Source organism: Leiobunum rupestre, chromosome 2 (assembly GCF_980474605.1).
Source record: "Leiobunum rupestre chromosome 2, qqLeiRupe1.1.hap1, whole genome shotgun sequence".
NCBI lineage: Eukaryota > Metazoa > Arthropoda > Arachnida > Opiliones > Sclerosomatidae > Leiobunum > Leiobunum rupestre.
Genome location: NC_143385.1, coordinates 55,685,494 through 55,713,463, shown reverse-complemented (window position 1 = coordinate 55,713,463; position 27,970 = coordinate 55,685,494). Strand labels below are relative to the sequence as shown.

Sequence of the window (27,970 nt, the reverse complement as noted above, 5' to 3'; positions counted from 1 at the left end):
GATTAAGGGGAAACTTTCTCTTTTTCGAGTCGAGTAACTAAAAGGAAAACCTCGAGTAATATTTTTAACGAATCGGGTTATCGAGTACTTGATTAGGAGCTGATTTCATTATAGTAATTTTGCAATTAAATTTAAAAGGAGTATAAAGTAACTTGCAAAGCTGATAAACATTCCTTTAATTTAAATGAACCACAGTTTCCCCAACTTTGTAGGTACCGTTTATTGCCCCCGCCCAAAAAAAGTAGTAAAAACCCTTCTCTGAACTTTGAAGCAACGAGGATAGAAAAAAAAATACTCGATGAGTTTAGAGAGCAGCTTATTCGAGTAATCGGGTACCCGAATATGCAATTTTTTGGTATTCAGTAATCGACGAATATTTTCCAATTACTTATTAAAAAAATAAAAATTAAATTTAAAATGTATTCAAACAATTTCTAATCAAGGATACTGATAGCAGCCGTGATATTTGTATTTACCACTTCTCCGCATACCACCAAGTCTCAAGATCTTTGATTGGCTTTGACCTTTGACTCCGGCTCAAAGAAATCTACTATGTATTAGAATTCTTCCTTTTTAAGACAATAACCAATGGAAAGTTAGCACGTGACAGTATTTTTAGAATAGATCTTAAAGGGCCACACCGGCGTTTGAAAAAATTCGGGCCGAATTATTCAAAGGCCGATGTGGCCCTTTAAAATACAAATTGAAAAACTTCAACGGTTCATTTCATAAATTGGCGGGCACTGGTTCGGAAAGGATAATCTTATTGGATTCGATTTTATGATCAGAATCACGCGTTTTGAATTTAAAGGTCTTCCTTTTGACGGTTTTACTTACACGTGAATAATTTCTTTTAGCGTCTGCAGGGTTGCCACACGTCAAGGAAAATTCGATGAATTTATACACAGACCTAAAAAGTCAGGAAATTTTAAGAATTTGTAAAAAGTCAAGGAATTCGGTTTAAAATTGACACTTTTTGAAGGTAATTTTACTCCAGATCTATGGCAAATTCTGCTATTATTATTTAGATCCTTGAAAGGTTTTTTAATTTTTGTACTGAAATATAAGTTAATTAATTTATTAACTTCTGATAAATGTTAAGTTAAAAACTGTCTAATTTTGACCTTAAAAAGTTAGGGAAAATCACTTAAAATGGTCATGGAAAACAGGGAACTTGAATCTGATAATATTGTGGCAATTCTGGTCTATTGTTGGCTGTTTCAGACTTTTCTGTTTCAACTTCGTTAACGAGGGAAAGGTGGTCTAATACCAACGTGTTAACTCGACGAAGAAGATTAATGCAAGTCGTGTCTGCAGCCTGCTGTTGTAGGAACATTCTAGTTCTATTAACATTTTGACAACATATGGCGCCCGCTCGATTGTGCCTTCTCTAACATCTTGAAGAGACAAATATCTCTTTTTGTATTCCCCGACTCGGCGAAATTATTACCGGCGGCGGCGATCTGGTGATTTCCATCGGCGGCGGCGGCACAATCTTTTTGGCTGGCGGAATCGTAGAACCTAAATTTAACGGCGGTGTAGGCGCGGCGCGGCGTTTACATGAAATTTCGTCTTTTATTTGCACTAGCAAACTAATAATTTAAATGAACTACATTTTTGTAAAAGCTGCAAAGAGACTGATATCAACGGAAAATCTGGTAGCCGTTCAAAAATTTTCGGCGGCGGTGGTGCAAAAAAATGATCGGCCTCGGTGGCGCGCAGTATAAAATCATTCGGCGGCGGCGGCGCAAAAAAAAGGTTAGCCTCGGTGGCGCGCAGTATAAAATCGTTCGGCGGCGGCGGCGCAAAAAAACGATCGGCCTCGGTGGCGCGCAGTATAAAATCGTTCGGCGGTGCCGCGCAAAAAAATTATCGGCCTCGGTGGCGCGCAGTATAAAATCGTTCGGCGGCGGCGGCGCAAAAAAACGATCGGTCTCGGTGGCGCGCAGTATAAAATCGTTCGGCGATGGCGGCGCAAAAAATGATCGGCCTCGGTGGCGCGCAGTATAAAATCGTTCGGTGGCGGCGACGCAAAAAAACGATCGGTCTCGGTGGCGCGCAGTATAAAATCGTTCGGCGGTGGCGGCGCAAAAAAATGATCGGCCTCGGTGGCGCGCAGTATAAAATCGTTCGGTGGCGGCGACGCAAAAAAACGATCGGTCTCGGTGGCGCGCAGTATAAAATCGTTCGGCGGCGGCGGCGCAAAAAAAGGTTAGCCTCGGTGGCGCGCAGTATAAAATCGTTCGGCGGCGGCGGCGCAAAAAAACGATCGGTCTCGGTGGCGCGCAGTATAAAATCGTTCGGCGGCGGCGGCGCAAAAAAAAGGTTAGCCTCGGTGGCGCGCAGTATAAAATCGTTCGGCGGCAACGGTGCAAAAAAACGATCGGAGTCGGCTCCTACATCGGCGGCGTCGGAGTCTATGATGACGTCGTTAGAGCCAAGGCCTAACTACTCCGGCACTCAATTACCACATTGGCAGTTTTTTTAATTTCGTCGATATTATTAACGTCTTCGATACTTTCGTTTTGAATATTGTGGACTCCGAGGGTTTCTCCGCATCAGTGAATAAAGGATCTAATTCGTAAGAATTTACATTTTTTGCCATGACAAGATGGGTTGTAGTAAATGTCGGAGACCAATAAAATTTCTAAAAATACTGTCATGTGAATGTTAGCTAACTTCCAATTCGTTATTATAAAACCAAGAAAGGACGAAACATAATTAAAGATAATTTCTTAGTAGTCGATTTACTATCTTGACAAAATAACAGTTAAAATAGTAACTGAACCTTTCCTTTAAGATCGTGACGCGGATAAAAACATTTTATAATTTAATTTTTTATTTTATGGAAACACCTATTTACAAGGGCACATTTTGTAAATACAATTTGCCACTTGAGATTGTAAAACACGTTGTATTTTAGTTCATACGCTCCACGAGTAAAATTATTCGTAATGCTTAAAATAACAAATAAATACTGGTAACTTACAAGGAGACATCCCGAAGTGTAAGCCACCGATTTTGTTCAAACTCGGGGGATTGGTTGACCTTCCTGTATCATGAAAAATCCTAAAGGGAATTGATTCAATGGGCAACCGTTTTGCCATGGCAACGAAAAATGTTTTTGACAACACAAAATATTAAATTTTCCCATTGAAAATAACATGGGATTTTGACCTCAAATTGATCAAAAGTTGATCAATTTTGATGTTTTTTTTGTCAATTTGTATCTATTTTTTCTAGTTTTGGCATTTTCAAAATTTTGAAATTTGTTCAAATTTATCACAGGGGGGTCCTAGGAATCGGTCAGAATCCCGTGTTATTTTCAATGGGGAAATTTCCATTTGCTGTTGTCAAAAACATTTTTCGTTGCCATGGCAAAACGGTTGCCCATTGAATAAATTCCCTTTAGGACTTTTCAAGTTACATGAAGGTCTACCAAATCCCCCGAGTTTGAACAAAATCGGTGGGTTACACTTCGGGATGTTTCCTTGTTAGTCTACTCCAAATTATGTCAATAAAAGAGGTATTTTTTCATATACTTTGCTCAGTCAGAAGGATGACTGTGAAAATTGACAGCAGTTCTTCAAAAGTATTTTTGAAATAATCCGATGATAACTGCCAGACAGTTTGAAACATGTCAGACCCCTATAAACATACTAGTTTATTTTTATTAAATATATACATTTTTTGTATTATTTCATTTTAATAACAATCAGCTAGGCTAATACCCAAGGCACCACCTTAGACACAAGTCATCGAGCGACTTTTAAAGCCATAATTCAGGTGGGTGGGTTACAACGCGTAGGAGGGTGGTGGCAAGCCCTTCGTGCCACTCGAGCCAACAGCTCCCTACACTCACTATTACCGTTAACCTCTACAAGTTTTTACGGAAGATTAAACCGAAGAGCTCGGGGGAAAACCCCTGAAACGAAAATGCGGAAGGAGTAGTTCCGAGTTTTGACCCAGTACCAAAATCTGGGATCGAACACGGCTCCCCTTGCTGCGAGGCGAAGGTGCTAACCACTCCGCCACCCCTGCATGTAGGTTCACGCGAACAAGTTAAAAGGAACCACCTATGGACTGCATTGTAAAGGATGATAAAATTAGCGAATAAGTAGATTAGTCCATTATGAAAAGGGATAATAAAGCTAAACCCTAAACAAATTTGAAAAAATTTAAAAACTTACTATCGTACCGATAGGTCTTCGAGCAAACAAAATGACGCGAAACTCGGACCAAATAGATCTTCGAGTGGAAAACTAAATAAAATTAAATAAAATATCCAGAAATTCCAACGGTACACCGGGTTTTTTTTTAAATAAAAAAATTGCCAGCCCTGCTTACGTCACAAAAGAAATGTTATAAACCCAAAATTATTTGCCATTTCCAAAATTTCATTTTAGAGAGCAATTTAGTCGAGAAAAAATTGTCGCAGGGGAAGACAATTTCCGAATTTTCCCCTTCCGAGTCCGACGGCAGCCGGCGCTAAAGCGTCTAACCAATGAAAACTGTACGCAAGAAAATCCACGACTTTTGACGGGTTGCGTTCTCCATGGATTTTCATTTTCTTGCGTACAGTTTTCATTGGTTAGACGCTTTAGCGCCTGCTGCCGTCGGAAGGGGTAAATTGGGAAATTGTCTTCCCCCCCTTTCCGTAAAACGTTCAGCGTGAAGGCTCGTCCAATGGAATTCCTATACAACTCTGCGTTAGCGTGTTTAAAGGCTAGCTGCGTTCTCCTTGTGTTTGTTGCTCCTAGCTTCTACAAACTACTAAGTCTGTAATTGAATTTTTCTTGGTCCGGGGTTAGATTTCTCTTTGCAAATGGTTTCATCAACCAACGAGTAAGTGGGTATGCGGCATCTCCAATTACCGTTAAAAGTACATCAACCCCTTTTATTTTATTTTATTTCCTTTTTGGTTTGCGGCGAATTCAGAGATCTATTGCGTAGATCTACCGTATATGGGGCTATAGAGTGCTAGCAGTTGATTCGTTTTTAAAAGTTAGTGACGTCACAGCCGTAGCTTCCGTAATGGTTGTCATGAAAACTCGTGTTTTTTCTCAATAGACGTTAAACATTGGTGACGTCGCAGGGTTTCAAGCTTCTGGCACTCTATTGGCAAATACTCTCGCGTCGTGGACGTTTCCAGGCCATCCGACGTCGGTGAACGTGTATTTATAGTCTGCGACGGTTGGCAAAATTACAGAATAAAAGGACTTAGGGCCATCGTCTTAGGGCGTATGCCGAAACCCGAACAGGCCCTTTTGAACTTTCTCCTAGAAAATACGGCAGCATTATCAGTTATCACTTGCCGTGGGAATTCATACCGATAGAAAACTTAAATAAATTTTATCCGTAGTCATTTTCCTAAGCGGGTAGAGCTCTGCCCACTTTGTAAAATGATCTACTATGACGAGTAGGTACTGATTTCCCTCGGCGCTTCGAGTGTAGGGACCCATTAAATTAACGGTTACCAATTCAAAAGGCCTTTCTCTGGGGACGCTAGAAAGTAGCCCGGGGATTAACTGCTGGGATGGCTTACTTTTCTGGCACACCCCGCAACCCCTCACATACTTGATCCCCGACCACGTGACTCGGATTTTTAAACGTTTAAACGTCTTGTAAACCCCCTTGCGGCCGGCAAGCGCATCGTCATGAAAATACTTAAAGGTACTCTAAGACTCTTTTGTACCCTGTGAGCCCGAGCTCAATTTGAGACCCAGCTCAGGGTTTTTTAAATAAATGTTGTGAGCCGATAAGTTTCCACTTTAAAACCGAGCCCGAGCTGAGGTGTTGTGGAATGCATATTGTAACTAGTTAGCCCGAGCTTAAGCCCCTGTTAAAATACAAATAACTTCGAGCTCGAGCTTGAACCCATTTCAAGATTCACATTACTTACTTGGAGCTCGAGCCCGAGGCCGTATTAAAAATTAACGTACTAAGAGCTCAACCTTGAGCTCGACATAATACTTGAGCCCGAGCTCGAGACTGATTTTGGTAATTTTCATATCTAAGGTGACCCCGAGCTCGAGGCCAACATTTTATTTGTAAGTAACTATAGTGAGCTTGAGCCCGAGATCACATGTCGAATTGTAATTGTCGCGAGCCCGAGACCACCCGTCGATTTGTAAATATAGTGAGCGCGAGCCCAAGACTGACCGTGTATTTATAACTAAAGTGAGTTCGAGCCTGAGACGGTGTTATGAATAGAGTTATTTTTTTGTCTTGAATATTTGTAACTAGATGGCGATACTGCACCAGTAAAATTTTGCGAAGAATTCGGACACTGTCCAAGGGGGTTAAAGGGGAATAAAAACGCGCAATGGGAAAAACCAGTTTGTAAGGGCTTGGCCCGAAAAAGAACAGTTCCTTGTAAGAAAAGGAGAGACGGAGGACGTGCCTCCGAATCATGTATATGTATTCCAAATAAAACCAAGTTCATTTTCATTATTTTAGTCGTATTAATTTAAATAGTTAAACTCGCTATTAACTCGCGTACTAACTTTTTTTTTCCCAAAAATGTCCACTACTACCGTTAGAGCGATGGCGCCACCAGTGGCGCCGTTCTCACAGCGCGTGCGTTTCGATGTTAGGTTTAAAAGAGACGCTAAAACTTTCCAGATTTTTAATGCTAGTTTTACAAGGTTTTTAAATAATTTAGTAGGTCTGGGGTATATTCTTTTGTTTTAAATTGTAAAGTATCGAAAACAAGAAATCCTTGTTTATCTTTTTTTAAGTTTCCAAAGGAAAAAGACTGGTAAATTCGCATTTTCATTAGATAGGCTTATTGGCATATTAACTTAATATAAATTTTAGTTTTTTTTTGTGGCTGAAAATTGTAAATAATGATGGACTTACAAATAAAACTACGGAATATTTACACGTTAACCATAGAATTTGCGCGAATCATTTCATTGATGCCAGTTTCATGAATATTAGAACTAAAAATAGGCTCACACCATCCGCTGTGCCAACAATTTTCAGTCTTAATGACTCTACACCATTGGAAATTTCAGAAAATGGTAATTTCAATTCAAGCCTTGCTACTCCTCTGGGAAGATCTAAATGATAATTTTGGTTTTAAGTTTTTATTAACGGACAGGATTAGCCAAGATTTTGTAGATAATTTTCTTGGATCTATAAGACAGAAAGGAGGCAACCGTGATCATCCCAATAGACAACAATTTCGAGCTGCATACAGGGCTGCCTCTGTAATAATCTCTTGAAACCACCGGATTCTAATTGCATTGATGATTTGGATGAGTTCATTTTAAACATTGACACTTTTAAAACCAATTTTGAAAATCTTGTAGTCTCGCAAAGCCAGGGGCAATGTTCCGATGAAGACTTAGAATTTTGTAAATCTATTGAAAGTCCAAACCTGCTAAAACAAAATGTTCTTAGTTACATTTCAGAATATCTAATTCACCGCTGCTACTCAAACCTTCAATGCTCTTCTTGCATAAGTCAACTCAAAAAATACAATCCAATTGTTGACCCAACAAATCTGCTCTTTTACTTTTAAGCTTTCAAACCAGCAAAGAATTCTTCTATCAGCTGTTCAGCAGCCTCATCGTACCAACTGATAGTTTCTTCAAATTTGTAACGGAGACAAATGAAGTATTTGACACCAGTTTTAAGCTTTTATCGCACATGACAAATATTAAAGGACGTTTGGAGAGATTCATCATTCAAAGAATTGACAAGAAATATTTTAAAGCTAATGAAGATTCTCCATGTGCAACTTCTTACCAAAACATGATATATTTTTTCATAGAATTCTGCATACATAGTTCCCTTAAAAAACAAGATCTCAACCATGAATACATGAAAACCCAGAAAAGATAAGTTAGGAAACTGTTAAAAATACAATATTAATCACATTTTACCAACTTCAATGTTTCCTCGTATTTTTTAACTTATACCGCTATGTTCTCGTTAAGCCTCGGCAATTTCATAAAATTTCCAATGAATTTCCTTGGTTAATCAAACAAATTAATTCTTTTAGTATCAAAATATTATAAATAGTCCGCTTTCTTGTACTTACGTTTCTTTATTTTTCATGGAATTGAATTTTATTAATTTTAAATTAGCATAATTCAACTATGTTTAACAGCCATGACTGATGAAAAACTTTCCGGATGTTTACAAAATTTAAAAATTTTCCAGTAGCGACATCGTGTGTCGGATAGTATCGTAACCTCTCCTATGGGCGCGCGCTCTCAAAATCTTGTACGAAATTTTAACGATACGGGAATAGGAAGAGACGCCTCTCATAATCTTTACACTCTCTGCTATTAACGCTCTCCCAGAACTGTGAGCTATTCTCCACAGACGGTTTGTAGGTTTTATATCTACTGAGCTGGAGACCTCACATCGGCGGGGAAATTTAGATTGCGAGCCCGAGCCCGAACCCGGCTAATAATTGGTGAGACCAAGGTGAGCCCGAGACCCTCCGTAAGCTCATATACGAATTCGGTGAGGTGAGCTCGAGCCCAGCTCTTGGCGTTGACCTATGAAACCGCCAACGTCACAACCAGAGTTTTAAAAAAGGATATTTTTTTTAGTAGTCAGCCTGACTAGTGAGCCTTAGACGAATAATTACTGGACCCGAAAGCAAATGGTGCGCTTGGTGTTTTAACGGCAGTAGTGTCAAGTATTAGAAAGATTTCAATCCAAATACTAAACACGTGCCCAATATTAGCGGACGCCGTTAGGCCTAGCGTTCTTAGCTCGTCACTGTCGTCAAAGTTTACACCTTCATCACCATTTTGACTATGCATTTTTAAATTTATAATCTATTTAAACTTTCACACAAACTATATATGCAAGAAAATTAAAGCGAACTGGCTATTTAAATACAATTATTACTGAATTATCTAAAGTCTATTAAAATTCCAAAAGCCTCACTTCTATTTGAAACAGCAGAGCGGGTCATCTGACATTTTTACGGACGTGTTTTGTGTTTGGATATAAATATTTCGCGATTCTCTCGGTAGGAGCAGTGACGGGCGATGCAATTTGTGGAACCGAGGATTTGGCTTAAGTTTCTAGTCCAGTAATTATTCATCCAAGAGTGAGCCTCCTATCTTAATTTATTTTAGTAGTCACTGACTAGTGTGGGTAAAAATGGGAGTATGAAAACAAGAAGGACAGCCAACATTTTGCTTTACCCGTCAGAATTAAAATAGGCCGATCACTAGTTTCAAAACCTTTCATTGATAATATCATCCAATGACGCGTTCAATTGCGATCGAGATTCTGAATCAGAACTTTTTCTACAATATCTACAAGCGTGTTGTGATTTTTTTAAATAAAATGGGATGGATGAATGATGAATTTATGATACGCCATATTCGCCATTATTTATGAATATTTAGATAAATTTTTCACAAGTCAAATTGACTAGTGAGCCCCAGATTTCCATTAATTTTAGTAATCAGAGCATTTATTTTAGTAGTCAAAGGCCGTGACCAGTGCCTTATGTCCAGCCCTGACCATTCTCGGAATCGAGAAGGGCCCTGGATAAAGCATCCGCTACAACGCTTGGTGATCCTTTTCGATCACAAAGTCAGTACCCTCGACGTACATTCGGATATTCATGAGGGTGTATACCACAGCAAGACACTCCAATTCGGTCGTCGAGTAATTACGCTCCGCTGGTGCGAGTCCCCGGCTTACAAAGGCTATAGGGGTCATACCCTTATCACCTCTCTGCTCTAACACAGCTCCTAAGCCCTTTAAATTCGTATAGCATTTAATGATAAAATTCCCATTTAAATAATGGAGCGCCAACTTCGCCTACTTAGTTCCAGCATAGCATTAGTAGGGATTTGCCATTTTCATAGTTTTTCAGCAAATCATACAATGGTCAAAATGAAATAAAATTTTAAAATATTTGTTAATATTTTTGTTATCATATATATAGGGTGTTTCAAAAGTTATGCTAAAATTTGAAGGAGTTGAAGGGGGTGAGTTGGGAAGTATGCCTGTTTTTTTCCCCATTTTCCTACGATAAGTTGAAAGGGCGCCAGAGAGCTTCAAGGTGTGGCCTACTATCCCCTGGAAGGAGGCTGCTACAAGCGCCAAACCAAGCAGCAGGGACTTTAAATACTGTTTAAGTTTATTTTTTTTTACGCTGGTTACCTCGATTTGTTTACAAAGTCCTTTTTCACCTATCACACGAACCGAATCCTTGATGTTCGCATTTCCCTGCTGCTTGGTTTCGCGCTTGTTGCAGGGGCTAGCAGGCCACACTTTGAAGCTCTCTGGCGCTCTTTTCACTCATCGTAAGGAAATGGGAAAAACAGGCATGCTTCTCAACTCACCCCCTACAACTCCTTCAAATTTTGCATAACCTTTTGAAACAAAACCCTGTATATATAATATTTTATTTTATATTTGGTCACAAATTGGGGGTCCGTCCGGGATCTCTTTAATTTTTGCATAACCTTTTGAAACACCCTGTATGTGAGGCTCGCTACGTAGGTAGAATGTCGGCTGGAGTTGCTATAGCCTACACTCTCTATCCCACAGCTGGTCGCCCCATTGTTGCGCCTTTGTCGGGATGAGTGGCTTGCGTCAAGGGTGCGGCCATCAGTAGTAGGGTTCTGCTACCCATGCTGGATTTGTCACCTGTCCGCGCTTGTGGACGCTGGCGCAGGGCATTCTGATGAGACCACCGGTGTAGTAGGCTGTTTGATCGCTTGGAGCACCGGTATATAAATTTCTGACCGAATGGTCGTCCTCACACGTCTATCTACAAACTCTGCCTCCCAGACGCTTGGGATTACCAGAGTACGCCACTACTCCCGGTATATCCGAATATGTTTCTTTTCATTTTACATCAAAAGTCAAAATTAGGTCAGAGATTCCAACAGTAAACCGGTTTCGCCCTTTTGGGGCTCATCAGTACTGTGTAGGAACTCTGGCAATCCTCGGAAATCTGCCGATATCAGTAAAACTAATAAACATTCAGAGTGCCCTATATGTGAGCAGTACATTGCAACTTATAGTGAAATTCTTCCTATTGTTCCTATTTCCTGACCGAACCTTTTTCGGACACTGACCTACTCGAGAAGCTCCGACTTGGATTCGTGCTCGAACTGGGTAGCGTTATATTGTCCTTGGTAGTGGTATATTTCACCTTGGAAATATTTAGACACTAGGGGCTCTGTGCTGAGAACTAAACCGAGGAGCAGGTCACTTCCTTGATTAACGACGCACCCCTCAAAAGGTTAAATCCGATTTAATCGTGATTATTTTGATTAAATTCAACTTAATCCCGATTAAGTTGATGAAATCACGTTTAATCATGATTAGAATGTTTAAATCTGATTTAATCATGATAAAAAAAATTAATTAAATTAAAATGATTACATCCGTTTAAAATGTTTAAATCCTGATTAAAAAAATTATATCGTGATTAGTATGATTAAATCGTACTTTAGTTTTGATTTTCATGATAAATTCTCTATTCGCCCGATTATATTGATTAAATCGTGATTAAAATGATTAAATCTAATTAAAAAGATTAGATCATGATTAGGATGATTAAATCTCGTTTAAATGATTAAATCCTGATTAAAAAGATTAGATCATGATTAGAATGATTAAATCCTGATTACAAAGATTAGATCATGATTAGAATGATTAAATCTAGTTTAAATCATGATTAGATTTTTTAATCTTGATTACCCCGATTTAATCATTTTACTATGATTAAGACGCACCCAAAATGGAAGTGAAAATCAGTCCGGTGATAATGTTTCCTAATTGATATGCTTATTGTTATTATGGATCATTTGAATTTGTGTTTCTTCGTTAGCCGCCGTGGACGCCTGCCTGTCGCACGGGCTGAAGAGGAGGGCTCTGGGTCTCTTCAAGACGAATTCGACGACGGCTCTGCTTCAAAAAGTTGCCAAAAATTACGAAGCTGCCGCCGAAATCGCCAAAATGGTGGCCGACATTGAAAACGCCGACCCGAACAAGTAAGCTTCATTAGGGCCGTGCTCCGGGGTAGAAATCTGGGTGCTAAACAGATATCTCATTTTAAATATATTCGCCACCTAAATAGGCTAATCTTGCTTGGTCCGGGTGTCATCTTTACTCGATATACATATACCCTGATATTTAATTTTACTCGATATACATATACCCTGATATTTTATTTTACTCGATATACATTTACCCTGATATTTTATTTTACTCTATATACATTTACCCTGATATTTTATTTTACTCTATATACATTTACCCTGATATTTTATTTTACTCGATATACATTTACCCTGATATTTTATTTTACTCTATATACATTTACCCTGATATTTTATTTTACTCTATATACATTTACCCTGATATTTTATTTTACTCTATATACATTTACCCTGATATTTTATTTTTACTCTATATACATTTACCCTGATATTTAAGTTTATAAACTCAACGGATCTAGAAACAATTCTTAAATGAAATTGAAGACATGGTTCTAGGTCATTTTCATTTGACATTTAATTGTCAAACCGCCCCTATCATGGTAATTTTATCACGAAAATTAATTTGTTTCTTATTTATTTACACTTCGTCCTTTGGGATTTATTATCGCCACGACCTTCTTGATTTTGCCTTAAATATATCGCCTCAGATTGGCCAATTTGCATGAGGTCAAAGCACACTTTTCTAATTGGAACCAAGTTTCTAAATTCAATGGTTCTCGAGATAATTTTAAATGACATGGAAGACACGGTTCAAGGTCATAAATTTTTTCTTTTCAAATGTCTATCAATGGTCTCGTTTTGCTATCATTTATTTACTTAGTGTGTTCTACTTCACCTGAATATTAATGAAGAGATTTCTGTTTATTTTTGGTATACTAAAAATCGAATATTAATAAGGTCGTTAAAGGGCATGTGTTGCAAATGTCCGAATACTTATTTGTACGAATTTGTCCGGACGAGTAGTAGCGTTTGTTAAAATTTCCGTTGTAAAAATAGTATTTCGAATATACATAAGAAAATTGGTTCCATATGTCTGAATTATGCCTTTGTCAATAACTATTGTAGATCAAAATTATTTTTTATCCCAAAAAATAATTGTTATAAATTTTTTTAAGACGTTTTATATGGCGCTATACAGGGTGTTACGGATAAGAGTACCGAAACTTTCTATATGCATTCTATGGGTCTCTATTAGTAAAAAATGTCTAATAAACATGGGTCCTAAAGTGCTTCGTTTCAGAGATATGGACTCCCAAAAAACTACCCCCAAAACCCGGACACAGCCTTAAATCTGGCAAACAATATTCTTCCTTGAACCAAATTGTTTTCATTAAACTATCAATTGTTTTTTATCCGTGAGGCGGGAAACTTTAATAACAAGTGGCAAAAGTTCATTAATGTCCTTTTAGAAGTAAAATGAGTTTGAAGACAAAGCCATGACCATGATCAAACGCCGGTGACGTTTTGTCTTTCCCCCCGCCCCCCGCGCGAGACGGGGGAAAGGCGTTCAACGTGCCCGGCGATTGTCGCAACATAATCATTCTTCCTAATAATAAATAAATACATTCTTGATAATATTTAAAAAAAATTTAAAAGTTCCTATTTTAAAAATTTTAAAGTTCTTAATTGAATATATTCATTTTAAATTTGAAAAAGCGTCCTTATGTTTTGAAACATAAACATACTCTGCTTATCTTGTTTTTTATTTTTACGGGCTCCGGTTACTCCCCCATCATTGTCCTATCACAGCCAACTTGGATGACGCGCTGTTGCGCGAACAGAGCGTCATCCAAGTTGGCCAATGTCTTATCTGTTGGATATCGTATGATAAACTTTAAGTACCAGATTGTAAAAGAGGGAAATATTCAACATACAGAACTGGCAGCCCTGTTAATCAGCTGATGTATGAATCTCTTTGTAAAAAGTTCAGTCTAGTCTTTGATGTTTTGTTAAACGTTTAGTTTTATTTTAACCGTTATGTTTAATATGATTTGCTTAATAAATCTTTAATGATTACTGAAGGTTGGCCTCTTAATTTATTCCAACATTATCTATAGTTAGTTGCCATGCCACTGCCTTCTATAATACTAGGCCTAGAAATGAGCTACGTCGATTTTTTAATTGACATTTTCAAACTGACATTATTTTCGCGCTAGATGTCGCTCTCTTGTTTTTTTTTGGTTTGGGGTAAAAAAGGTTAAACGGCTGCGGACTCCTGTCACTGGTGGCTTCAAAACAATAAATGTATTTTTTTAATGGCTAAAAAACCTGTAGAAGATCCAAGCTTATTTTTAAATAATTTTTTTAATAAATCTATTTCATTATTTGTTAAGAGAAATTAAAGTCCTATAAATTGAATGTTGACATTATTAAAGTGTGTTTTCGCTATTAACTTTTAAATTTTTCGCGTACGTTTGAATTTCCCCCACTTTCCCTACCCAAAAAAGCGACCTCTATCGGATATTTCAATATCGTTACCGCCACCCCCTTTTTTTTCTTACTTCTAAAACATATTTTTACCCGTAAAATACTATCTTTCATTCTAAAATTTATCCCCAAAATTGACTTAATTTTTTCTCCACCCAAAGCCCCTAACCCTGGACCCGCTTAAGTGGGTTGAAAAACTTTATATATTGCATTTCATAATTATTTAAACATTTAAAAAAATTAAAATAGTAAATAATAATCTGGTAAAGTTGGCACACGTCAGGGAAAAGTCAGGGAATTTAAAGAATTTGTAAAAAGCCAGGGAAACGTCAGGGAATTCAGTCTAATCTTAACACTTTATTAAGCAAATACTGCTATTATTTAGTGTTGTAAGTCGGAAAATTTTCCGTATTTTTCCGAAAAAATAAAAAAGTTTTAATTCCATGATCAGTCTAATATTGTTTGCAAATTTAAATAAAGCGGCATTTTCGCCTCAGTTTTACGAATTTAGAAGTAAAACCAGAGTCTATCTACAAAACACCTAGACTAGTTTAAACTGATTAACAATGTAACACTATTAATGTTTTGTAGTATGTTTACTGTTATTAGATATTAAAAACCCTTTAAAATTAATTTTTTTAAATTTTTTATTTTTCCGACTTGCGGAAAATTTTCCCCATTAGTTGATTTTATAAAATGTCTTTACGCTTGCCCAACTTGTTGAAATGTTGCCCTGGAATAGTTCAGCCAATGCCTAAGAATGAGTTTTGGGCCAAGGCGGTCTCGACCAAGAAGATGTTTGAAAAAATTTCTGTATGAGTTAAAATTGATGACGTCACCCAGATGAGCCTCCGTTGATTTTCAATAGGATCTCATCTGGGTGACGTCACGATTTTACCTAGCAACGCAAAAGCCGTAATATTTTGATAAAAAACCGTGCGATCGAGGCAACCTTAGAGTTCCCTTTTTACGTACAAAATTATACGTGATAACAACAAAAATTTGTAGCCCATCTCCTTTTACCTTGCTACTTAAATTTAATATAGTAGTCTAACGAGATGGGATTTACCACTCGGGGTTTTGGCGTAAGGTTACAAAAAAACCATTTTAAACTATTGAATCTGAGCATCTTATTAAAGACGAAGCTTTGCAGAAACCTAAGACTCTAGGTAAATTTCGTATATTTTCTACTATACATAGTAGTTTTCCTACTAAATTTGGAATACTTATGGATTATGTTCGTTGATAATTTTTAACAATGTCTTTCGACAACCTACATAGAATATTTTATCCTTTTACGTAATATGATTGCTACCAATACTGTGTTTCTCTAGTTCAGTTTCTAATCGTAGAAATTGTTTCCAATTGCACTAACGGTATTACTGCATGATGATGGTATCACGTGACCCACGAGGAGATAATATTACGCAACTCTGCCACCAGAGAGCGCTCGCGTCGCGTTGATTTAAGCTGCAGGTGCCGTTGCGGCGAAATGCCACTCAAGGCGAATCCCCCTCCCGCGCATCAATTTCCATATTGATCTCGAAATTAGGCTTAGGACGTTGCCATGACAACGACCGAAAGATCTCGCTTTCAAAGACGCTACGCCCTCACCTTGATAAACGACCCGAATAACTACGTTAGGTTCAGCCCAACTCTGCACCGGCAAATCTACAAACGATAAGCAAAAATGGGGAAGTTTCCATGGTTACGCCGTAGATAAAGTTTGCAAAAGAAAGACTATTCGCGGCTGGCAGTATTGTTTACCTTACCTCTTCGCGATAATGTACGATGCTCCGTAGACAGAAGCGATTGGCGTTTGGATAAGAATTACGGTTTTTTTTCGTACTGACAACTTAAGATGGTCTTTTCTAACGCAATTATACGGCGAGGACAACGTCGCTTGTCCCTTTAAGACTTTTCCATTTTCATTCGACGGTAGAATAGAGCCGCAGATTAGGCCGTAATTAGCGAAAAAAACTAATTAGTTCTTTTGTTAATTAGATGCGCGTTAATTGATGCTTTGGTGGACAATTAAAACGCGGGGTAATTAGCTGTTGCGGCTTTGCAAATCTACAAATAATGTCTAAGGATCTAATTCGATTATACAGCGACACCTAACGGGATACAATGTTACTATTTGATTAATTTTTTAATTCTTTACTAAGTTAATTAAAAATAATTTTTTGCAAACTCATTAAATAAAAGTAATTGCAAAATGTTTGGCCAACTAAATATTTCTAGTTTTATTTTGCTTCTTGTATTGGTAAGAAAGACACCATATTTAGAGGGAAATATTCTAATATTTATTTGTAGGGGTCCGGCTCTTGCAACCCGTAACGGGTGGTGGCGCACTGGGAGATGTTAGCTCCGTCCAAATGGTCCCATCTCCACTTCCGACTACGGTCCGGTGTGGGCTGGTAACTGGGCTTCGGCCCAGGCTAACGGAGAGGGTCCAGGCAAACTGGCCGCCTCGGCGGATTGAGTAGCCTGCTGTGGGGCGGCGGGCCTCTGTATGAGGGCACGGCGGTCCTGTTTCCCGGCTTTTTGGAGTTCCGCCGGGATATCCGGTGCCAGCTGTGCCGGGTTATGCGGGCTGCTGTGTGCCCGCCGTTCCCCTTTAGGCGCTCTCTCCAAAGGGCTTGGCTCCCTGCCTCTATGGGTGGGGTGTCGGCTGGAGTTGCTACAGTATCCATTCTTAATCCAACTGCTGTGTGCGAAGTGGGGATTGGTCCACCCATTGCTGCTCTTTCTGCTGGGTTGAGTGGCTTGCGTCAAAGGTGCGACCATCAGTAGTAGGATACAACTACCCATGCTGGATTTGTCACCTGTCCGGGCTTGGGGATGCTGCGCTGGCGTAGGGCACTATGATGATCGGCCTCCGGTGGTATGGTCTCTGTTACTAGGTACACCGGGCGGTAAATTCTGACACACTGTATTAGAGGTTTCTATAGAAAGGATACTACATTTTAAGGAAATGTAACATTGCACTTTTAACAAAGCAATTTTTAATATGAAATAATGCTTTCAAAATATCATGAAAAGCCTGAGTTATTATAAAATAAATTAATTAGTAAAATAATTAGCAAGAATTGATCTAATAATAATAATAATCAGCTAGGCTAATAGCCAAGGCATCACTTTAGGCCTATGTCATCAAGCGAATTTTGATGCCTTTAATTCAGGTGGCCTGGTTACAATGCGTAGGAGGGTGGTGGCAAGCCCTGCATGCCACGCGAGCGAACAGCTCCCTACGGGCTCATACTTTTGTGTTTTGTCCTTTTTTTTAGTAAGTTAGTAAGTATTGGCGAAGCTTTGGTTATATTTTAAATATTATTACGAAATCATACGGATTTATCGAGTTATTTTTTAAACAATCTTTTGTATAAAATGCAGTATGTAAACTATGTATATGTCACTGATTGTGTAAATATTTCATTCATAAATATTACTATATTTTGAACTATAGTCTAGTCACGTAGGTTATCTTAACTATATACAAAAAGTCCACTTGCTGGCTGACGATTTAGTCACTATCAAATTAATAAATTATCTTTTAACTGTAGCTAACAGTAAAACAAATATACAGTGTACTATGAAAGTAATATTTCCTAAATGTGCAGAGATTAAAAATAATTTAAAATTATTTTAAAAACGTTAAAATAATTTTGAAACTGACTACCGGCTCTATGATTTCCACCTGTATTATGAAATAGCCCCTGTTATTAGAGATGGCCATGAATCTATCCGATTCTTCGGAAAAAATGTTACTGTAGTGGAGACCGTGATGCCATCTATTAATGGCAAAGGAAGTTAAATACAAAATAGCCAAATGATAACGTCGTCAGTGAGCCATTGTAGAGTATTATATTTAAACATCTTATACACTATTTAGCTGAACTTTAACCTAAATTATATATATCATGTAAAAATATTGTTTATAATTGCTCTAATGCATGTTATTGTCAAATTTACAAACGACCCAATCAACGCGAGGGGTACCTATAATCATCGCTTTTTGGGTCAAAATCTTGCTTAACTATCTTGTTTTGATGTCGACGATAGCGACATCTGTTGAAAAAAGAGCTACTTCACGTCGAGCCGACACTTGCTTTAATTAAACGATTTTAATTTTTTTCAGTCATGACTATAAATACATCGTACTTGTAACAAAGACTATTATTCAATATTAATAAAATATTATAATCCTTAATTTAAGAAATAAATAAATATTTCACGTCATTAATATTCTCTAAGAACTGTCTGGTAAAACTGTTTCAGCTTTGGGTAAAAAAATTGAGGAACTTTTGTTAAAACTGCATAAACAGCGTCAAATTAGCCTAATTAAACAAATAATGAATCAGAACAAAAGATACGAAGTTTCAGCGCCACGATGAAATTTGCATACAACGGACTGAATAAACGGCTTTTAATTCAAAGTATAATTAAGCCATTATCACTCTCGGCTATTCAATAATGGCGTCATATATTCGCAGAATTGAAACAATAGACTCTTAAATAAAACCTGTTCAACGATTTGCCTAGAAGTAGTAATACAGAGAGGCACGGCATTCTTGTAAAAGCGTTATGTGCTAAAGCGCACGCTGCCTAATATTTCTTTACAATTTCGCACGCGCCTCCTGAACGAAAAAAATGCGCGCGCGCTATTAACCCTAGCCTTTTACCATATGCAACATAATTACTCATAAGTATGCCACTGTACCTTTATTCCATTCAAAAATCTTCACGAACGGTTTGTTTCACCACGAACCAGTAAAAAGGTTGACTACGTTAGATTTTAACCTCTTTATTCATCCTAGTAATTTTGGGAGTCACACTATTCGCTACTAAGATATGTATTTAAGAAGTTGGCTGCCCCATGGCAAAACCTTGTAACCAACAAATTTTTGAAAAATTAGATTTTTACGCATCAGTATTACTAAGGCCTACCTTTCAATTAATTGATAGCGCTGTTAAAGGCGGCGAATATATGTTAATTTCACCAGTGGTTTCGACTATCTCTCTAGTATAGAATAGGCGCTTCCATAAACAGGGTTCGTACGAAAATTTCTGATCTAAAATCCCTGACTTTTCCAGGTTATCCCTGACCAATTTTTACCAATATTCCTGACTTTTTTGGTTATATTTTTGGACATTTTTTTTTAACTTGTTGAGGTTAACGGTAATAGTGAGTGTAGGGAGCTGTTGGCTCGCGTAGCTTGCGGGGCTTGCCACCACCCTCCTATGCATTGTAACCCGGCCACCTGAATTAAAGGCTTTAAAAGTCGCTCGATGACTTAGGCCTAGGGTGGTGCCTTGGGTATTAGCCTAGCTGATTATTACTATTATTACTATTACTATTATAATGTAGGTCAAAAATTATCTCTTCCTCCATGCTAAGGCATGTACAAAAGTACTGTAAAAGTTTCAGGTAAAAATTACGTTCGTGTTGGTTAAAAGGTTTTGCCATGGCACAGCCGAAGTGTTGCTAATTTTCCGAAAATATAAAATGTGGAAGAATTTCCAGAAAATTTTTCGCAAATCAGAAAAATAAAAAATTTAAATATAAATGTTTTTAACTTTTTATTAATATAAAATGTCTAATATCAGTAAACATAATACAAAACATTAATAGTGTTACATTGTTAATCAGTTTAAACTAGTGTAGAGGTTCAGTTTTACTTTTAGATTCGAAAAAAAGAGGCGAAAAAATGACTCTTTATTTAAATTTGCAAATCATACATTAGACTAATCATGGAATGAAATCTTTTTTGTTTTTTTCGGGAAAATACGGAAAATTTTCCGATTTACAACACTATATTTAAGACAATGGAAAACTTCTAAATTGTGTAAGAATTTTTGTTGTCGGAATTTCTATCCGTCCAATGTAGTTTTATCGAAATTTATAAACTCGCTCTGTTTGTGTGGATGAAGTTAATTAATGAGTAGTTTAGAAAAATAAACTGTTGGGGAAAATGCCCAATAAGTGGTTGGTTTCCGAAAATGGAACAAGTCGTCGAAGTGGGATATTCCACCAGCGTTATTAAAACCCATATCAAGCCTAGAAGAGTTAGACCTAGGCTCAAATGAATCTGCAAAGACTCCAACCTTGTAGATGCGCCAGAAAAGCTCAACCTGAATTTCAAATATTTTTACCAATAAACCTGCTTCTTTTATTTGACAATGCAAATTTATTTTAGAACGTGAGTCTCCGAAAACTTCATTAATTTGCAAATTAATTGCATTAACAGCACTTGACACTATATTGTAGTTCATTTTAGCTCGTAGGGAAGGTAAGAAAAGAGAGTGGCATTTATCAGGGTTCGTACAGAACCTGGCAGTGGCGGACTGGCCATAGAGTGAACCTGCCCGATGGCAGGTGGGCCCCACGGACCGTTCATGAAGTGGGCCCCTCAAACATGATATAGTTATAGTTGTTAAAGCTGGGGCCCTTTGTCTTCTGGCAGCCCAAAATATTAGACCCAGTCCGCCACTGGAACCTGGTTATTCTGGAAAACCTAGATAAGTCCGGGTTCTGTAAAATGGAGGAAAAATGTCAGGGATAAGTCAGGGATTTAAATAATTTCGTAGAAAGTCAATGGTAAGTCAGGGATTTTAGTTAGCCAACCAAACCACAAATTAACAAAGAATTTTTGACCTAAATTAATAAAAAAATGTCCAAAAATATAACCAAAAAAGTCCGGAATATTGGCAAAAATTGGTCAGGGATAACCTGGAAAAGTCAGAGATTTTAGATCAGAAATTTTCGTACGAACCCTGTTTATGGAAGCGCCTATTCTATACTAGAGAGGTAGTCGAAACCACCTTATATTTTTGGTGGTGTAATTAACAGATATTCGCCGCCTTTAACAGCGCTATCAATTAACCGAAAGGTAATTAAATAGGACGAAATCAATGTAAGAAGGTTTCAGCATGGACCAATAATATAAGGGACTCGCTGCTCTCGCTTTTTGGACACTGTAGAGGTGGCCTTAATCTGAAGTTTTTCAAGAAACGCTTTAAAGGGAATATAACCCCTAGTTTTTCTGTCGACTTATCCAAAAGGATTTAAATATCGTCCACTCCCTTCATTAAACTTTGATATTTTTGGCGCTACTTAATGGACGTTATCATTGTTGGATTCCGAGGGGTTACCCATCTGATTACTGTTAACTAAATAATTCCATAGACTCCATTATTTCTACTGGGCCCAAAATTATTCCTGTGATTATGGTGAATACCATTTTTTCTACTGTATTACGTTGTTTTTTCTCCAGATAGTAGGCGAAAACTATTCGCTAGTTTTGGAGTAATTTTTAGGAAGTAGCGAGCAACTTCAAAATACAGTTCGGCTGTTATTGTATGGAAGAAGTTGGTGGTTTGGGGTAAAAGGTGTAGTCTTTTCGTCCCAAAGCGAGCGAATAGTTTTGGCCTAGTAGCTACCGGTGAATAGCGAAAAATATTTTTGATTTCCTGTAATTTCGCCTTATTTTATCGTGATTTCTCATGATTTATCGTGATTTATCTGGATTTCTTATGATTTATCGTGATTTATCTGGATTTCTTATGATTTATCGTGATTTATCTGGATTTCTTATGATTTATCTGGATTTCTTATGATTTATCGTGATTTATCTGGATTTCTTATGATTTATCTTGATTTATCTGGATTTCTTATGATTTATCGTTATTTATCTGGATTTCTTATGATTTATCGTGATTTATCTGGATTTCTTATGATTTATCGTGACTTATCTGGATTTCACATGATTTATCGTGATTTATCTGGACTTCTTATGATTTATCGTGATTTATCTGGATTTCACATGTTTTATCGTGATTTATCTGGATTTCTTATGATTTATGGTGATTTATCTGGATTTCTTATGATTTATCGTTATTTATCTGGATTTCTTATGATTTATGGTGATTCATCTGGATTTCTTATGTTTTATCGTGATTTATCTGGATTTCTTATGATTTATGGTGATTCATCTGGATTTCTTATGATTTATCGTTATTTATCTGGATTTCTTATGATTTATGGTGATTCATCTGGATTTCTTATGTTTTATCGTGATTTATCTGGATTTCTTATGATTTATGGTGATTCATCTGGATTTCTTATGATTTATCTTGATTATCTGGATTTCTTATGATTTATCGTGATTTATCTGGATTTCTTATGATTTGTCTTGATTTATCTGGATTTCTTATGATTTATCGTTATTTATCTGGATTTCTTATGATTTATCGTGATTTATCTGGATTTCTTATGATTTATCGTGACTTATCTGGATTTGACATGATTTATCGTGATTTATCTGGATTTCACATGATTTATCGTGATTTATCTGGATTTCGTATGTTTTATCGTGATTTATCTGGATTTCTTATGATTTATGGTGATTTATCTGGATTTCTTATGATTTATCGTTATTTATCTGGATTTCTTATGATTTATGGTGTTTCATCTGGATTTCTTATGTTTTATCGTGATTTATCTGGATTTCTTATGATTTATGGTGATTCATCTGGATTTCTTATGTTTTATCGTGATTTATCTGGATTTCTTATGATTTATGGTGATTCATCTGGATTTCTTATGTTTTATCGTGATTTATCTGGATTTCTTATGATTTATGGTGATTCATCTGGATTTCTTATGTTTTATCGTGATTTATCTGGATTTCTTATGATTTATGGTGATTCATCTGGATTTCTTATGTTTTATCGTGATTTATCTGGATTTCTTATGATTTATGGTGATTCATCTGGATTTCTTATGATTTATGGTGATTCATCTGGATTTCTTATGTTTTATCGTGATTTATCTGGATTTCTTATGATTTATGGTGATTCATCTGGATTTCTTATGATTTATCTTGATTTATCTGGATTTCTTATGATTTATCGTGATTTATCTGGATTTCTTATGATTTATCTTGATTTATCTGGATTTCTTATGATTTATCGTTATTTATCTGGATTTCTTATGATTTATCGTGACTTATCTGGATTTGACATGATTTATCGTGATTTATCTGGATTTCACATGATTTATCGTGATTTATCTGGATTTCGTATGTTTTATCGTGATTTATCTGGATTTCTTATGATTTATGGTGATTTATCTCGATTTCTTATGATTTATCGTGATTTATCTGGATTTCTTATGATTTATGGTGTTTCATCTGGATTTCTTATGTTTTATCGTGATTTATCTGGATTTCTTATGATTTATTCTGATTCATCTGGATTTCTTATGATTTATCGTTATTTATCTGGATTTCTTATGATTTATGGTGATTCATCTGGATTTCTTATGTTTTATCGTGATTTATCTGGATTTCTTATGATTTATGGTGATTCATCTGGATTTCTTATGATTTATCGTTATTTATCTGGATTTCTTATGATTTATGGTGATTCATCTGGATTTCTTATGTGTTATCGTGATTTATCTGGATTTCTTATGATTTATGGTGATTCATCTGGATTTCTTATGATTTATCGTTATTTATCTGGATTTCTTATGATTTATCGTGATTTATCTGGATTTCTTATGATTTATCGTGACTTATCTGGATTTGACATGATTTATCGTGATTTATCTGGACTTCTTATGATTTATCGTGATTTATCTGGATTTCACATGTTTTATCGTGATTTATCTGGATTTGACATGATTTATCGTGATTTATCTGGATTTCACATGATTTATCGTGATTTATCTGGATTTCGTATGTTTTATCGTGATTTATCTGGATTTCTTATGATTTATGGTGATTTATCTCGATTTCTTATGATTTATCGTTATTTATCTGGATTTCTTATGATTTATGGTGATTCATCTGGATTTCTTATGTTTTATCGTGATTTATCTGGATTTCTTATGATTTATGGTGATTCATCTGGATTTCTTATGATTTATCGTTATTTATCTGGACTTCTCACGATTTCTCGTGATTTCTCCAGAACAACGCCGATTACATTTGATTTCAGTTATTACTCTCCAATATCGTTGAATACCCGTTAATACTCTTGAATACTGCTTACGGTATTCAATTTTAACAAGTGAATAATTTTGATACTAAATGTTTACATTTAAATACCTTTGATTATACATTCTTACGTTTGAGTACCACATGATTATAATTTTTTACATTTGAGTACTACTGGTAAATACTACTGATTTTCGAGTTCCCTAAAAAAACCAAGTGATTACCGAATTCAAATAATTGATTACTCGGACGTTTGATTTTCGAGTTCCCTCAAAAAAAAACCAAGGGATTACCGAATTCAAATAATTGATTACTCGGACGTTTGATTTTCGAGTTCCCTCAAAAAAAACCAAGGGATTACCGAATTCAAATAATTGATTACTCGGACGTTTGATTTTCGAGTTCCCTCAAAAAAAACCAAGGGATTACCGAATTCAAATAATTGATTACTCGGACGTTTGATTTTCGAGTTCCCTCAAAAAAAACCCAAGGGATTACCGAATTCAAATAATTGATTACTCGGACGTTTGATTTTCGAGTTCCCTCAAAAAAAAACCAAGGGATTACCGAATTCAAATAATTGATTACTCGGACGTTTGATTTTTGAGTTCCCTCAAAAAAAACCAAGGGATTACCGAATTCAAATAATTGATTACTCGGACGTTTGATTTTTGAGTTCCCTCAAAAAAAAAACCAAGTGATTACCGAATTCAAATAATTGATTACTCGGACGTTTGATTTTCGAGTTCCCTCAAAAAAAAACCAAGTGATTACCGAATTCAAATAATTATAATTCAAACACCTCATGACTTAAGTGAGTAGCCTGTCGTTATATTCCCCTTAAGAACTCAGTTTAACTATAGCTACTCTAGGTGGTCCGAAATTGACAACAGCGACACCGAAAATAAACAAGTTTTATAGAACTGGTAGTGAGTCCCTCTACATATTATTCATCCATGATTTAACACGCTACACTACACAGACATGTTAAAAAAATATTTATAATTAAATTTCAATTAATTTAATGAGCTTAGAAAAGAGATTAAGGGTAATAATCAATGGAGTGGCTCAAAAAATATTTTTTTCAGATTCTTCTTTTGAAATATTTGAAGATGCGAGAAGATAAATTAATGATCGTGGTTTTCGATTATGAAAGTAGGGGTAATTAATCATAGCTAATTACCTTTATGGATTGAGATGGAATTTTCATTTGACTTTTTAATCGAAGTAATAATGGCTTACCTAGATTAGTTTAGTGGAGCGTAGGGTTACAAAAAGCATTTTTATATTATTGAAAATGAGAATCTTATTTAGGACTTTTACAACTATACAGGCCCGGACTGGCTTCTTTTGGGGCCCTCGGCTAGCGACTGAAGAGGGGCCCCCTTACCGGGCGGTGTGGGGGTATAGAGTAAAAATCTAAATGCTTATTTATAGGACAAAAAATAACGTTTAAAGTCTACTAGATTCTACGTGCACATTAATTTTTAATTTATAGATAAAAAGATAAATTTAATGGAAATTTAATTGTATTTACGAGGGAATAATATTAATATATTATAATAATGTCATGTAATGTATTAATAATAATTCATAATTATTTAACTTTCGAGCGAATTTAGGATTAGGAACAACGCTAAAAGTAGTCTCGAAATAGTTTTTCTCCCGAATTAGAAATAAAATAAACCTAATCGCTAAACCAACTGGAAAGTACCAATCGAATGTAGGACTGCAGTAGGATTATGTAGGATCTCAACCTTGAATCCCTACTACTAACACTTCCTACTCTCACAATAGTGAAATAAAACCTATACCCATTTTTGCAGAATTAATTTGATCTCAAACGTCTTAGTAATAAATGTAATTTATTTCAAACAATAATGTATTCAAATTTAACGGGGGAGATGAGGGCAGTGATTCCCGGAAGAAAAACCACGCCCCTGCGCCTTTCCCCGCGTAATCCTTTCCCCATACTTCCGGTCCAAGCTTGAATTATTAATTAGTTATTAATCCAAGATCCAAGGCTCGGTCTGTGCAGGGGAATCACGAAACCAGTTTCTGGTTTCCGCCACACATTCTTTCTTATAAGCAGTTTTGGGCATTTTCGTCAAAGAGCCGCTCAGCTCACTCACCGCTCGCACTCGCTAACCTAATATCCGCTCACGCTCACACTCACGCATTTTTGAGTGGTTAAATAAGCGCTCCTCTCTTTTCGCTCTGTTTTTGGGTGGTTAAATAAGCGCTCCTCTTTTTTCGGTCTTTTTTGGATAGTAAAATAAGCGCTCCTCTCTTTTCGCTCTATTTTTGGGTGGTTAAATAAGCGCTCCTCTTTTTTCGGTCTTTTTTGGATAGTACAATAAGCGCTCCTCTCTTTTCGCTCTATTTTTGGGTGGTTAAATAAGCGCTCCTCTTTTTTCGGTCTTTTTTGGATAGTACAATAAGCGCTCCTCTTTTTTCGGTCTTTTTTGGATAGTACAATAAGCGCTCCTCTCTTTTCGCTCTATTTTTGGGTGGTTAAATAAGCGCTCCTCTTTTTTCGGTCTTTTTTGGATCGTACAATAAGCGCTCCTCTCTTTTCGCTCTATTTTTGGGTGGTTAAATAAGCGCTCCTCTTTTTTCGGTCTTTTTTGGATAGTACAATAAGCGCTCCTCTCTTTTCGCTCTATTTTTGGGTGGTTAAATAAGCGCTCCTCTTTTTTCGGTCTTTTTTGGATCGTACAATAAGCGCTCCTCTCTTTTCGCTCTATTTTTGGGTGGTTAAATAAGCGCTCCTCTTTTTTCGGTCTTTTTTGGATAGTACAAAAAGCGCTCCTCTCTTTTCGCTCTATTTTTGGGTGGTTAAATAAGCGCTCCTCTTTTTTCGGTCTTTTTTGGATCGTACAATAAGCGCTCCTCTCTTTTCGCTCTATTTTTGGGTGGTTAAATAAGCGCTCCTCTTTTTTCGGTCTTTTTTGGATAGTACAATAAGCGCTCCTCTCTTTTCGCTCTATTTTTGGGTGGTTAAATAAGCGCTCCTCTTTTTTCGGTCTTTTTTGGATCGTACAATAAGCGCTCCTCTCTTTTCGCTCTATTTTTGGGTGGTTAAATAAGCGCTCCTCTTTTTTCGGTCTTTTTTGGATCGTACAATAAGCGCTCCTCTCTTTTCGCTCTATTTTTGGGTGGTTAAATAAGCGCTCCTCTTTTTTCGGTCTTTTTTGGATAGTACAAAAAGCGCTCCTCTCTTTTCGCTCTATTTTGGGTGGTTAAATAAGCGCTCCTCTTTTTTCGGTCTTTTTTGGATAGTACAATAAGCGCTCCTCTCTTTTCGCTCTATTTTTGGGTGGTTAAATAAGCGCTCCTCTTTTTTCGGTCTTTTTTGGATAGTACAATAAGCGCTCCTCTCTTTTCGCTCTATTTTTGGGTGGTTAAATAAGCGCTCCTCTTTTTCCGGTCTTTTTTGGATAGTAAAATAAGCGCTCCTCTCTTTTCGCTCTATTTTTGGGTGGTTAAATAAGCGCTCCTCTTTTTTCGGTCTTTTTTGGATAGTAAAATAAGCGC

The 27,970-nt window shown here is 36.7% G+C and overlaps 1 protein-coding gene across 3 annotated transcripts in view; it reads left to right on the top strand.

Moving 5' to 3' along the window:
• Nucleotides 1-27,970, top strand: part of LOC149958445 (small G protein signaling modulator 1-like) — a 103,588-nt gene that overhangs the window by 23,264 nt on the left and 52,354 nt on the right. For all 3 annotated transcript variants that reach the window (XM_090165853.1, XM_090165852.1, XM_090165851.1), the window contains one exon: nt 11,831-11,993. In XM_090165853.1, the coding sequence (XP_090021979.1) occupies nt 11,831-11,993 (163 nt within the window). The remainder of the gene's footprint in view (nt 1-11,830; nt 11,994-27,970) is intronic.